The sequence below is a fragment of the Corvus kubaryi genome, unplaced genomic scaffold (assembly GCF_017639235.1).
Source record: "Corvus kubaryi isolate FWS band 111438036 unplaced genomic scaffold, C.kubaryi_AGA036_p1.0 split1-37173, whole genome shotgun sequence".
Lineage (NCBI taxonomy): Eukaryota > Metazoa > Chordata > Aves > Passeriformes > Corvidae > Corvus > Corvus kubaryi.
Window position 1 is genome coordinate 396,011 of NW_024582074.1, and position 14,432 is coordinate 410,442.

At 39.8% G+C, this 14,432-nt stretch overlaps 1 protein-coding gene across 8 annotated transcripts in view; it reads left to right on the forward strand.

Annotated features, from left to right (window-relative positions):
- The window catches only part of CIT (citron rho-interacting serine/threonine kinase), a 68,932-nt gene that overhangs the window by 12,021 nt on the left and 42,479 nt on the right, over window positions 1-14,432 (forward strand). For 7 of the 8 annotated variants that reach the window (XM_042053891.1, XM_042053894.1, XM_042053890.1 and 4 more), the window contains exons 9-12: window positions 3,323-3,503; window positions 10,530-10,635; window positions 11,507-11,650; window positions 12,987-13,106. In XM_042053891.1, coding sequence (XP_041909825.1) covers window positions 3,323-3,503; window positions 10,530-10,635; window positions 11,507-11,650; window positions 12,987-13,106 — 551 coding nt within the window. The remainder of the gene's footprint in view (window positions 1-3,322; window positions 3,504-10,529; window positions 10,636-11,506; window positions 11,651-12,986; window positions 13,107-14,432) is intronic. The other variant, XM_042053898.1, reaches the window with a different exon arrangement.

The following is a 14,432-nucleotide window of genomic DNA, read 5'->3' on the forward strand; positions in this document are numbered from 1 at the left end:
TCTGAGTAATACTTTTGCCTCCCTTCTGGGTAAGCCTGAGAAAAGTGCAAATTTGTCACCTTGTCAGATGTGATGGCATGGTGTTCACATTTATTTCTCAGAGGCTTATCTTGACCTCTGCTAAAGGATCCTTCCCTTTAAAGAAGCAACTGATAAGCACATCAGTGTATTTGCATTCACCAGTCTTCATCTTGTTTTGAAAATACTATAGTTGTGTGACAGCTTTCTGATTTTAAGCAAGAAATAATAACTTGAGATTATGCCATCATGTGACCTACAGTTGAAAACAAAATGGCTTGTCTGTTTTAGCTTGATTTTACAAGACTACTCTGTTTATTCTGTAGGTATTTTTGACATCAGAGAAAGGACTCCTTAGTCTGAGGAATATTAAGTCTATGAAGAAGCTACCAAATAATTAAGAACATCAGACAGAGTGGATCTAGCTTTTTTTTTTTTTTTTAATTATTATTCCCTCTTAATCCTAAGTGATTTTTTTTTCTCCAAGGTGCTGAAATGCCTTCAGAACTTCTGCTTCTCATTTTCAGCCACTGTTGACAAGTTCAGAACTACTTAACATCTAGAGGTGTTTTTGTTGAATGACTGTTCTAAGTTTTCTCTTCAGTTGCTACTATTTCTTGATAGAAATATTGTAACAAAGTTATACTGTAGAGTTGCAGAGATTTTGGACTGTTAGTCATGGATTTCAGTGAATGCAAAATAGAGGGCAAAGGATTTTTCATTATTTTTAATCTAGTATTTACAATTTCTGTTCTCATATTTTATTAAACATACAGAGGAAGCTGTAGTGTAAAACATTGGGCTCTTTAAACTAGTTTCCCATCAGCCCCAAAGGTTTGCTCTGCCTCACATTCAGTTTTATCTTTGTGCATCCATTGTTCCCCCACTGAGTGCTTTTTCATCTTTTTATGTGCATGCATAGTTAAATTATATTTTCTTTTATGCATGTGGTTTGTGTAGGAATTCTTATTGTTGGTAAGAGGAACAACTTTCTTTTTAATTGCAAGGGCTTGAAGATGACTCTTAAGATCTTATTTGCTAATTTCTGGGGGGAAGTAAGGCTTTAGATCTCTCTTTCAGAGATGAAGTTATCTGTCAGGCTCTGGGGAGTACAGAACAGGGTACTTATACAGTTATAAAAAGGCAGTAGGTTGGTTTTTGCTACCTCTTTAAAATCATTCTAGACTTTTGCAGATGAAGTGAAGAGTTTGCTGTTTTCTCTATTACTTTACCTCATATACAGTATCTGCCTTCAAAAACAGTGTTAAAAATCCCACAGCAACCCCTTCCTGTAAGAGGAAGTGCAGAGTTTTTTCAGCAAAGGTTCTGAAACTAAAAAATACTAATCCTGAACTAATCCTCCTCTGCTGTGAATTAACTACAACTTTGGGCTTATATTTGCATGAAAGATGATATGCTTACAAATTGTTTTCTGTTACTTCTCTGTTTTTAATCATTAAGAGTATATGCAAGAGTAGCTGGATGTTATCCTGACACTACGTGATTTTTAAAAAGAAGTACATATCCCAATCAACAATCTATATTTCAAAATTATGTTTATGGTACATAAATATCAGCATTATATTATATATTTTTATTATAAGCAATAAAATAGAAGAAAATAATAAATTCGTGATACTGACATAAATTTGAAATGTTCTGGAGCTGGTAAGTTGCAGCAGGCTGAAACTGCTTACTACAGAATCTATTTAATTTGTATATATTCCCCATTTATCTCATTCTAATGTACTTGAAACTACTGTACGTGAGCAGCATCTGCTTTGTGGAATTTCTTCTCACTTCCCTGCTTGGGAGCAGCATCAGGATGGCTCTTCAGGGAGCTGCTACCAAAGCCTGTGCACGTAGTTGGGATTTGGCAGTTTATCCAGACAGATTCTTTATGTTTTTGGCTGTTAATCCTGGTCTGGTGGGTAGCTCCAGCGAGGGAATGGAGAGTTAAAGGCGGGCAGTGGAAGGCGTTGGCAGCCTAGAGGGAGCAAGCGCCTTCAGCCGTGACTCGCTGTGCCCCTGCCACTCACAGGCAGCAGCGTCTGTCACGCCACAGGCAGGTAGGGTTAAACCCGGCATGCGGGGACTCGGGAGCAGGGAGCCTGCACTGCAGGGGTTGGAATGTTTGTTCCTGGTCCTTCAATCCTCATCAGCCTTTCGGCTGCAGGGGATCCATACTGGATCCATGGTAACGGTTTTAGCACACTCCACTTCCATCAGCTGGTAACAATGGGCTGTTCCAGCTACTGGCTGAGGAGGCTATCTCCTTTGCTAATCTGAGAGTTGCAGTGAGTGGGGACCCAGTGATGAAATAAATTAATAAATGTTAGGAAACGAGATTTAATGAGGTAGGAATTGCACAGTAGGGCTTCTGCATTCATTCCTTTCCCACATGTAGCCAAGCCAGCAGGTAGTTCGGGTGCTGCACATCACCAAGAAGAACTTGTCCTTTTTTTCCTTTGGTTAATTAAACTGAAGCAAGCACGAGAAAATCACCTGAAATTAAAAAAACGCTTAGCAAGTTAAGTGGTACCAATTTAGAAATTATAGTAAGAAATTCATTGTAATTCCTTCCATTTACACCTGTCTTCAGAGCTGATTGTATCAGAGCCAGACTGCAGTGGTGTCCCGGCAAGAGTTCCAGATCTTAAGCAAGCTCTTTTAGAGAAATAAAATCAATCTTCTTTTCCTAAAGAAAAGCTCACTGAAGTGAGCTTTTAGTGTCTATAGTTTATTAGAACCTTCTAGGAGAAAGACCAGTTTGCTGTTGATTAGAAACCCATGCTGGGAAGATTCTTGTTAGTGTTAAAGGGTAAGACATATCCCTTAGCTGACTAGCACAGGATCAGGCTTCTTTCTCAGGTAGTGTCACTGATTGGACAGGTTGGAGACATTTTCCTTTTCAAGATTAATCAGAATCGACAGACTTCTGGCTATATTACAGTAATGATTTTCTTAGCCTGGTGCTTTGATTTTATTATTTTTGTGTTAAAACCCCAACATCTTAACCTGAAAGAAAAACAAACCCCAAATCCCAGAATCTCCAATGTCCAAGCTAAATCCCAGTTTGATCAGTGTGGGAGATGCTGTGCCTGCAGAGTGGTAGCCATGTTGGCAGCTTAGGGGTTAATCTCTTGTTGCTGTAATACGCTTTGAGAGCAGCAGCTCAGTCTGCTTGTGTTAGCAAGATTAAAAGCAGAAGCTGCAGTGCCATTGCAAGCACTGAATGAGTGGGACTGTTGCAGAGTGAACTGTAGCTGAATTTTGTCCTTTTTTCTTGCTTTTTTTCCACCAGCTCCTCCCCCCTTCATTCCTACTCTCAAGTCTGATGATGACACCTCAAATTTTGATGAACCAGAGAAGAATTCGTGGGGTTTATCCTCTATGCGCCAGTTGAACCCAGCAGGATTCTCGGGGGAAGATTTGCCGTTTGTGGGGTTTTCATTCATCAAGGATTTGGGGATACTCAGATCAGAGTAAGTAGGAATTATTGCTTAGGTGGATAGGACCCCTGGAAAAATGGGAAGGTTTGTTACAGAGAGGATGGAGTGTGTGAGGAAAAGCTGTTTTAACTGACCTGTACTCTGCTGTAGGGAAGCTGCCAGATTCAGGCTTTATCTGTTGCTGGTGTGTCTTGTGCATGTCCTACTGTTCTCTGATTGTTTCTGGGATGGGGGGGGGGGGAAATGGGATGGAAAGATTAATTCTAAACCAGTTATTATTAAAATTGTAGTTCAAATAGTTTGAATTAGTTGTTGCTGTTAAGCAGGGAGCAGTAGGTGATTGCATTTCTGGTACTGCAGATCCCTGCAAGGAGGAGAATACTGAGGAGTTCAGAGATGGAAAAAGGGGATGGTGTTATTTTATTGGATCAGAGAGTGGGCACCAAGTGCTGGGAATGTGTAAGACTGAATCAGTGATCCATAGAAAAGGAGCTCCACTAACCTGGGAATGTGCAGTGATGGGTCAGTGAGTAAGGGAAGGAGCTGCATGGCAGCTGGCTCTGTGCTGCTGGGTCAAGTTAAATAGGAGGACTGGACATTGCTGTGTTGTGTGTTAGGAGACTGGAGATTCAGATGAAATACGCAGAGGCTGTGTGCGTGGAGGGATGTAAAGACCTCAGAGAAACATGTTTTCTTCCCATTGAAAACCAATTTCTGAGAGGACGGAGTCAGAGAAAAAGAAGACTATAAGTAGTGTGATATAAACCATTTGATGTGGTGGGTGGCTGGTTTCTGATGACAGAGCTATTGAAAAAGTATTAGTGCAGAGTGTTAAGTTGGGAAGTCCTTAGCTCAGGATCAGGAGGCCTCTCAGGAACGCAGTGGCTTTGGCTGGGTTAGTGACTCAATGCACTGTGTTTTCATGTCAACCCTCATTCCCTGCTGCCGGTTTGCTCCTTTCAGGGCCTTCGTTGCCAATCTGTCTTAATTGTGTTTCATTTTGTGTCATATTGGTTGTGATAGTTGCTCTGCAGTAAGCTTGTCACTGAATTTGGTAATACTGTTGACATCTTTGATCTTGCTCACACGATGAATCAAGGTTATATGATGGTTATGCCAGAAATAAAAAGGGAATCTTTGGCTGTCCCTCCTCGGTAGAGTTGCTTTTATGGCAAAAGAGGAAGGAAGGGAGAGGATGTAAAACCCCAGAAAGTGTTTTTTTGGTGAAATGATCTAATATTGTCAGCAGGATGGAATATTAGATCTGTAGATACCTGGGGTTAAAATCTGTCTTAATTTAGGAGTGAGATAACTTAGGCTATTATCTTTTCTGCCTGGGGAACTGCAGTCTGTGTACAAGGGCTATGTGGCCGTTCAGGTAACAGTCAGAAAAGCCTCAACAATGACCATATATGTGTGGTAAAAACATATATGTAATTGGGCCCAGGACTAGAACTGAAGAGGAGAATGGGATAAAGTCTCAGAATAGTGGTGTAACTGTGCTGGAGGCTGAGAGAGCTGTAGCAGATGGACTGAGGTGCTTTCTCTGTGGAGCTGGTACTGAAAATGCGTATGGAAGTTATATTTGAATTTTGGGAATAGGTGAGAAGAGGTATAGCAAATGAATATAGATATTAATGTCCTCTGCAGAAATTTTGACTGAAGTAAAATTTCTGTTTGGTGTGGCCTGTGTTTTCTTAAACTGGAACAGAAAGGCATCATGTGTTTAATTTTCTCCCAAATAATTTTAATGTGAGTAGATCTTAATGGTTTCCTGAATGAGATCTTGATAAATGCACTTCGCTAATTTTAGCAGTAAATACTTGCATTTTGTTCTAAGAAGGTGATTTAAATATGGCAAAGTGCTTATGCAGGTTTTAAAACACCTGTATTTAAATAATGCAGTGATTAGTTTATTTTCAATACCACTGCAAATGGGTCACAAAGATAACTTCTTATTTACAAAATACTGTCTCGCGTATGTTTTACTTGGGGAAATATAGTACTGTTTCTGTCCATGCTACCTTGAAAATCAAATTCTTAGACGAAGAACAGTAAAGCGTGGAGGGGACTTCACTGTTATGAATCTTGGGATGCCTTCTCTGGAAGGTCCTAAGTCATGAAGTTTATCAGTCCAGAATTTTTAAAAAAAAATCTTTCCTGTGAAAGTCTAACCTTATGGTTGCTAAGTGATGCAGATCTGTTTTCCTGTCTGCAGCATGAACCCTCTAGTGCTGCTCACAGTAAGGCCAGGCAACTGCAGAGTGCCAGTGACAAGGTTCTTGAAACTTTCAGCACTTTTAATCTGGGGGCTGTCAAACTATGAAGGTGAGGGTTATGCTCTTGCCCTTGTCCACTGGACAGTAAGAAGCTATGGCTGAGCTGGGAGTTTCAAATACTTCAGAGAAAAGGCAGCTAAAAAAAAAAGACAGAAGAAGGATAAGAGAATTTCTCTTTTCCACTCTCCCAGTGGCTTAGGGCTAGAAGGGTTTGCCTAAGTCACTTAGACCTGTTGCCAGAAATTATATAGTTGGTGTGGAGTTTAGAAGGGTCCATTGAATTACAATGCTCTGCGACCCCCTACCATGAGATGTGGGAAGAATTTGTGACCCTCTAACAAATGTGAGAGTTAACAAAAATGCAAAAGGCACAACAATAATGTGTCATAGGAAGCAATCAGGAGAAATCAAGGGCATTGCTTAAGTCATGGGTTCCTGTACTAGCAAAGCGTTTAAGTAAATCTGCTCTTTGGAGAGCTAGGCTGAGGCTGCAGAGAAGGACCAGCTAACTCCTTCTCCCATCATGACCCCTGAATTCTGGATGTGGGGGAAAAAAGCCCGTCTGATTGCAAATCTGGCTGCTGGTTTGGCTGCAGGCGTGTGACTGTGACAAGATAAGAGGCAACCAAGAGTTTAATTCCATTAAAAGCCAGCCCCACCTTACTTCCTATCCCTAACCATGGCTGATCTCCAGTGCTTAGAACAAGTGACAGAAACCCTTAGCTGCCAAAAATGTGCATCAAGTGGTGGAAGAAAATCGTTCTTGTCCTTTGCAGGTGATTAGCAGAAGCCTGAAGGCATAAGATAAATATGCTATAAATCCAGGGCTAACCAAGTATACCAAACTGCCTAATAAAAATAAATACCAAATAAAACATATCAAAATACCTAATAAAAAATAAATGCCTAATTAAAAAATAGTTTATTCCATAAATTTTTGCCTGCCTATGTCCTCCCTGTAAGGTCCTAAGAAGTGGTATTCCTCAGGATTTCTGGGGTTTTGTTTTCTGGGGTTTTTTTTGGGTTACTGGGGTTTCTTTAAAAAATTAAATTAAAATTAAATTAAATTAAAATTAAAATTTTTTAAAAATTAAATTAAAATTTTAAAAATTGATATGGATTCGTGACTGTCATTATAAAATACTGAGAGTTAAAATGGGCCATTCCTCCAAAAAGGACTACTGATTTCTTCCAACAGTTTTTTGGGTTCTGGTAAGCTCTTTCACCAAAGGTAGATGAAAGAGGAAGCACAGGATGAGCATACCAAAAATATGCTTTGCTTCAGCGAGCTCTATTCACAGATTGATGGTATCACTGTTTGGTTTTGGTTGGGTTTTTTTAGGCCTGAGCAAGCATTTACGAGGGGGCGGAAGGTACAGATGAGTATAATGCTAAAAAGAATAGAGCATGAGGGATGGGGGATGATATTATCAGCATGTGGTGTGGGAGCCAGGATTAGGACAGATGGTGCCAATCGTTGTGAGAAGGAAGAAGCGCAGGTGAGTTGGGGGTTTAGGACAGTGTCAGAAAAGGACACAGGAAGTTACAAGGTGGGATGTGATGCACAAGGTACAAGTTTGATACCAAGAATCATCTTGGAGCTTTTCCTGTGCCAGTGCTTTCTTCTTCATCTCAGCCATGTTAGGACTGGAGGAGCTTTTACACAATCAGCACCATTTCTGTTCATTCTGCTGGTTGATGCTGCTGCTGATCTAGCTGTGAAATCACTAGTCAGCTTTAAGTTAGCTTGGCTTTTAGTCATGCAGGTGCTGCTTCTTTGCAAAGTAAATCGCCACAGCCAGTGCTATCACATCTTGGTACTCTAGACTTGACTTTGGGGTTTTTTTAATCTTTCATTGCAATGTTCTTGTTGATGGAGCTGGTTACCTTTTGTTAATCTTTTTTTTCACACTTGAGAGGAAACAGCAGAAACTGCTCTGTTGTGGTAAGAGAACTGATTCAGGTATAGCAGTTAATTGAATGAAATACTCTGAGATGATCCCAGCCTGAATGATAGCTTTGCATCATGGCTTTTGATGTTGGCTTGTATGTGTTTAATTTCTGCAATGATGCTGGCTGAGGAAGAATGTAAGTGCCCCAGAAATGTGGGTATTTTCCACCTTGTCATGCTGTGTTGAGAGCTTCTATCACCATTACAAGGCTTATTAGATTAGCCAGTATTCCATTTTTCTTGATTTCCTCTGTCTGCCCCTTTCTGATACTTTGAAGGTTGTATGGATGTCCAGGAAGTTGTTCTAATACAATTTGTACACAGGAAAGAATTACTGGGAAAGCCTGTCTCCTAAAAACTGTGTGTCCAGTGCTAACTGAGATCAGCTTCCCTTGGGGATAAGATACACTGTTTCCATGGCAGGAAAATCATCACGTCACCAGGACATGTATTTTTAAGGAATTTCTTCCTCACTTTGGACAGACTGTAGTTCTATCTGTAGCCTTCTCTCCCCTTATAAAGCCAACACCAACCCTGAGTAGCAGCTCTCTCTGCAGTCACCTCATGAAATCCAAACTTGCTCAGTCTCCTGTGCCCTGTCCCACCCCACCCCACCTGGCTGAACCACCTGTCTTTTGCATAGCTCTTCATCTCCTTCCCTCAATCCCTCCTGTTCCTGTCAGGCTTGAAGGCCTGGGGATGCTTTCAGCTGACTTACCAGGAGAAATTTTTGAAATGCAAAATGGTGCCTGTAATATTAGGCTCTGATTCTTTTAATAGGAAATAAAACCAATAAGCAAAAATAATGAATAGAATTAGCTCCTCTAGGGAGGTGGAATAGAAGACAGAAATAAAACCAGGTCTGTGAGAACTGGCTAGAGTTTTCTTAGGTAATGCCTCAGATCTGAAAAGAATGGAAGTAAAAAGGTTAAGTAGTGGAAGTAAATGGTTAAGGTTAAGGTTGAAACTATAATTTAAATGAAGATTGCTTAAGCCAATACAGTTCAGACCTGTAAAACTAAATTTTTATTTTAAGAAGATTTTCAGACTTGTCTCAGTACATATTTGCAGCTATTTACATATATTTGATTAACATTTGAAAGCAGATTCTTTAGTGTCTTTTTTAGTTAATGTGAGCTTTAATTTGTATTTTTAGACTGCTTTTCTCAACTATTCATTTTTAGCCTTGTTTGTACACCCAGCTGTTACGGGATTTAATATGCATCTTTCTCAGATGGTTGCTTTTTCTCTGTAGGAGTATAGACACACTTTATAAATTGATTTTTAAATATGGTAATTTGACGGATCAGATTGATTGGACCAGGGCTAAAAGAATGCTGTATAAAAGCATTAATTTTAAACATTTTTTTCTAATTAAGGCCTGATCATATCTGTATCATTGCCATGCAGGACTCTTTCTTCTAAGTTTTTCCGTATCAGATTTCTGAAGAGATGTATTAATATATGACCTTTCAAGGCAGCATTGGTGGATTTTGCTGTGTTTGTTTGCCAATATTAAAACCGTGTTTCCTAACCACTGCTCAAGGTGGTGGTGCTGAAGATCTGTTTGATGCAGAATTGTTGCTGCATATTTGTAAAAATCCATGTATATCCTTCTGTGCCTTTGCTGCATATCCAGTTGGATTAAGGAGTAGATTCTTCTCAGAAAATGGTGGTGATGGAATGAAACTTTCCTTGGTGTTGAGAGGAGCCTGTGCTGCTGTGTGTGGGTGTCTGGCTCTATGCAGAGAGCTGCTCAAAGCTCCTTTCCCTCTGTGGAGATAACTGGCTGCACACCAAACTGTGGCCAGGAGAAGCAGAAAGCAATGTGTGGGCAGCCTGTGTCATCTTTTATTAGTGCCTTCATTGTAATGCTGCATTTTCATCTATCAGTTAACACTGCTTCCATCATTAACTGCTTGAGTCTCTAGTCTGAATCATTTTATGTGAGGAGAATGTGACTTTTTAAATTGTGTTTTGATGTGTGTACTTAATTTTTTGGTTGCAGGTTGCATATTTAAGACTGCAAAGCACTGAAAATATGATTCTAAACATCAGGTGGCTTCCTATCCTTTTCTAAAATAAATTTAAACTAACAGGAATGATAAATTTCTTAAATGCTGAGCCCCAATTACACAGAAAGCTTAAGTAAATATTTTCCTCAAGTTTCTGGAGTCAAATTGTTTTGAACAGTACAGTTGTGTTCAGGAAAAAAAATTACTTCTAAGTGGAACTCTGAAGTTCTGCAGTGTGACTGATCATATTGATATTGATTGGGTTTGTAGGGATCATATGAATTGGGTTAGGAAATTCTCAGTTTTGATTCACAGAATGTAGCTAAGGATATTAAATTCTTCCTGTGGTGCAGATTATGACATGTTGAAGTTTTTAGGGCTTTTTTACTTTGATGATAATTCAACAACCTGTTTAAAAATGAAGTACCAAATAAAGAGCATTTCTCTGAAAATTTGTTATTTTTCTGAATGGTTATGTTGACTTTATGCTTTGTTTTTGTTGCATCTATAAATCCATACAAATCCTGCAAAACTACTGCTGTGATTTATTGTTTTGCACTGTGACATAGCCACTGATGGAAAATATTAATACCGTAACTGGAAGTACACGTGGATTATTTAATATTGATGTACTGTCATTAGCTTTTATGGTACATTTGATCTGCAATGATGGCTGTTAGGCTGTGATTGCTGCACAATCACATTTCTTTTATCCTGGAATAAGTAAGTACCCAATGACTTTACAGAGGCTGCATAAATCAGATTTCTGTACATTTTGCCCATATTCATGTGCTGTTTGGCTTTGCTCTTTTAGATCTGCTTTTTCAAGTGTGGATTCCCCAGCCAAGGTCAGCTCCATGGAAAAGACACTTCTTCTCAAGAGCAAAGAACTCCAAGACGCCCAGGACAAGTGTCACAAGGTATTTATTTATGCGATTGGCCGCACCCATTGCTCCAGGAATCTGCAGCCACTGTATGTCCAGGGATCTGTCAGATGCTGCTGATCATCCAGACTCGTGGTGGGCAAAGTGCTTTTCCTTCAGAGAGGTGGCTTCCTGTCCAGTACAAAGGGAGATGAATGTAGGCCATGCTGTTGCTGTAGATACTTTTAACTTAACAAGAAGCGGCTCTGGATTTTAAACAGTGCTTTTCTCAGCGTGCCACAGACGACTGCTTTTTCCTGCAGGCCCTGCCTCTTCATCAGACACCCATTACAGCAGTACTGTTCTGAGGGTTCTTCCTCACTCATCAGCTCCTGCTTATGTAACTGTTGTCACGTCACTGCTTATGGTGAACGTCTTGTAACAGTTGCTGTGCTTCAATAAAGGGAACCTGGTGGAGTCTTTTAACACTTACTGCTTGTTTGAGACTTTTATGAGAGTTCCATTACTTTTCTCCCCGCTCTGTTCTGGATTTGACCATTTGCTCCTGACAAGGAGATGGGGGGAAGCCATCTTCTGGTCCAGCATGGATTTGGGATAAGGTTAAAGTGACCCATCTCTGCAAGTCAGGTGAAAAATGATTGTGTCTTCTTTGCTAACTGGGGTTCGAAGAATGACTGAATATGAACAAGCAGCTTGAATGAATGGGGTGACTTAGACTTACTACTTTGTCCTTAAGAAGAACTGTGCATTCCTGGAGCAGAGACAATGGTATTGGAATTTAAACAACATTTGGAGAAACATAGCTAGAAGTCTCTTGGAGACAAATTCCTTACAAAGAGAGCTCTGAAAGTAGCAGTTAACAAAGCTTTTGAAGCCCCCCTTTATAACCTCTTGATATTTATTGCAGATGGAGCAGGAAATGACGCGGTTGCACCGGAGAGTGTCAGAGGTGGAGGCTGTACTTAGCCAAAAGGAGGTGGAACTGAAAGCCTCTGAGACCCAGCGATCCCTTCTGGAGCAGGACCTGGCCACCTATATCACAGAATGCAGTGTGAGCCCTTACACCAGTCCTTTCAGCTCTGAAGGCCTGAAATCTGGTGGTCTTTGTCTTTCTCTTCCATCATGCTTTCAGTAGGGTACTTGATGGAGAGAAAATACTATGTGAGAGGCTATCTGTTGAATATGGAGCCCTGAAGTGTTTGCAAAAGCTTGCTTGGTAGTTTTATTCAAATGTTGTTTCATGGTCATGTGCTTAGATCATGCAGGAGTGACTACTGTCCTGGTCTTGCTGAAACTCTCTGTGATGTTTGTCATACTGGCTGTGCTAGAACATGCCTGGGTTGTGCTTCTTGAAGGTTTTTTAGCCAGAAGAAGATGGGGCCTAATCAGTGCCTAGACAGAAATCTTCAAGAACAAATAGGATTAGGAAGCAGTGGTGTTGCCTCCATCTGTGGTGTTCTGAGTTCAGACTGATCCAGTTCCCCAGCACAGTGTCAGTCAGGGAGGATCGAGAACAGGTGCTATTTTTCAGGTAGAATATAAAAATGGTGCTGTAAAACCATGTCTTAAAAGATCGTTTTTCATGAGAGCTGAAATGTCTGCCCGGTTGTCCTGGCAAGATTCCAGTGAGGATATTTTCATTCATGCAGTCATTGATAGACTCTGTTTTTTTGGTTGGATATACAATTATGTTTCCTCTCTTGTACCAAGAACAAAAATGCAGCTAATACTCTGTTCCAGCGAATTGAAAACCATTTCTGATGTCTTGGTTTGTTGGGAAGCACATCTTAGAATGGGGCCAAGTGATTTTCCTATACTGAATGCTAGTAGGTAAAGAAATAAAATTCAGTTTGTGTCTTTCTGTTGATGAATAAAACTCAGTTAATAGGAGCACCACTCCACTGGTGACTCCAAATTTGGAGGTAAGGCATGTGGTGAGATACAGACTCAACTCTTGTCTTCCTTGTAGAAGTTTAACAATGATTAAAGCATTTGACTCACTTAACAGCAACAAGAAAAATGTAAGTAACATTAAGTTGAAGGATTGTATCTAGGTTGTGAATTAATAGTGCTGGATAAAATATAGATAAATGCTGTCAATAATGGATGCTTTTTGTGATCTGTGTTTGGTTTTTGTCTCTAAACCTGATGTGAGGAAGTGGAGATTTGAACTAAGATTTAAGTTGAGTAAAGTGTTTGTAAAATGGGCTGCTTCTGTTCAGAGAGGAGCAGCACTGGCCATGAATTTCATTAGGGTTCCATCACTGGTGCCTCCATTTTTTTGATGCCTCACTACAGCCAAGGAGGCATTTGTGTGACTGAAGATCTTCATAATACAACCATTTGAGAAACCAAAGCCTATGTATTGAACATTTTGCTTTCTGCAGAGCTTAAAGCGAAGCCTGGAGCAGGCACGGATGGAGGTGTCTCAGGAAGATGATAAGGCACTACAGCTACTTCATGATATCAGAGAGCAAAGCCGAAAACTGCAAGAGATCAAAGAACAGGTATTCCTGCTTCTTTGGGGAGCAGAGTGGCTGCCCACAAATAGGCATTCTTGGCATATTCTGGCTCTGGTGCCAGGATTATGTTTGGTGTTGATAGGCTATAATAACTCCCAAGCTGTGTGATTTCACAGGGGTTCCTTAATGATATAGGAAGAAACAAAATTCCACTTGTGTATTTTGCAAGTAAGCACAAACTCCAAACTTCATGCTTTTCTTTTCCTAGTCCTGAAAGTACTTTGTCTATAAAATCAGCTTAGGAGAAAGTTGCAATGCTTTAGTAACATGCTGCACTAGAAATGACCTATCCATTTTAAATGGTAAGGTATGGAAATTTCACAAGTTAATGAATCTTCACCTGGGAGAGAACTGAGCTAACCTGAATTTTGTGTTGTTGGGTTTTTTTTCCTTCTTTATCTTACCATTTAAAATGCTAAATAGTATTTCAAAATAGAATATGTGTTGCCTAACTGTTCTTTTCCTGATTTGATCTGTTTGCGAAATAGAAATTCACCATTTTCTTTTCCACCCAAAGAATGTTGAAAATTCATTAATTCACATAGTTGTTCATATGGAAAAAAAAGTCAACATTAAATGAAAACTTCGTGACAAATGTGGTCATTGCAAGAGAGAACCCATTCAGTTTTATGAATTAACAGCAACATACTGCTTTGAGAAAAAGAAATTTGCTATAGCATTCAAACAAATCTTCGTAATTTTCTGTTGGTTTTCATCTTCAAAGCACTTTACAAACATTAACTGACTCATTTCAAAGTCTCTGAGACAAGGAAGCCCAGAAACCTTGGTTGTAATTCTCCAGACATGAGTACCTCTTATGTAGAAAGTAATGAAATGCAAACCCAACCCTCTGGATGTAGCTGGCCTCCATAGACTTCCCCAGCATCCTTCTGGGTGATTGTTTTATGTAATACAAGGGATTTAAAACTCCCTGCTCTCTCTTCTGGTGTTTTGCTAGCAAAGTTGCTTTAAATACTGAAATGTGGAACATTTTTGATGGTTTTAAATATCCATAGATTCTTAGGCAGTATAGACAGAGGAAACATAATGCAAGTAATTTTTAATCAAATGCTTTGTCCCAGAATCTCTTAATTTGGCTTGTGAAGATTCACAGTGGCATAAAGAGGCTGCTTAGTTCAACAAATTAATCCTGCAGACTTTCATGTCTGTGATGACCTTCTGAGCTATCTGAAACACGTGTGCAAGAACATTGCAACCAGAAATGCTGAGAGATTTGTGCTGACTCATATAAGCAGGTGGATCTTGGCCATTAAAGACTTGGACCATGATTTTTAAGTCAGAGGGAACTGA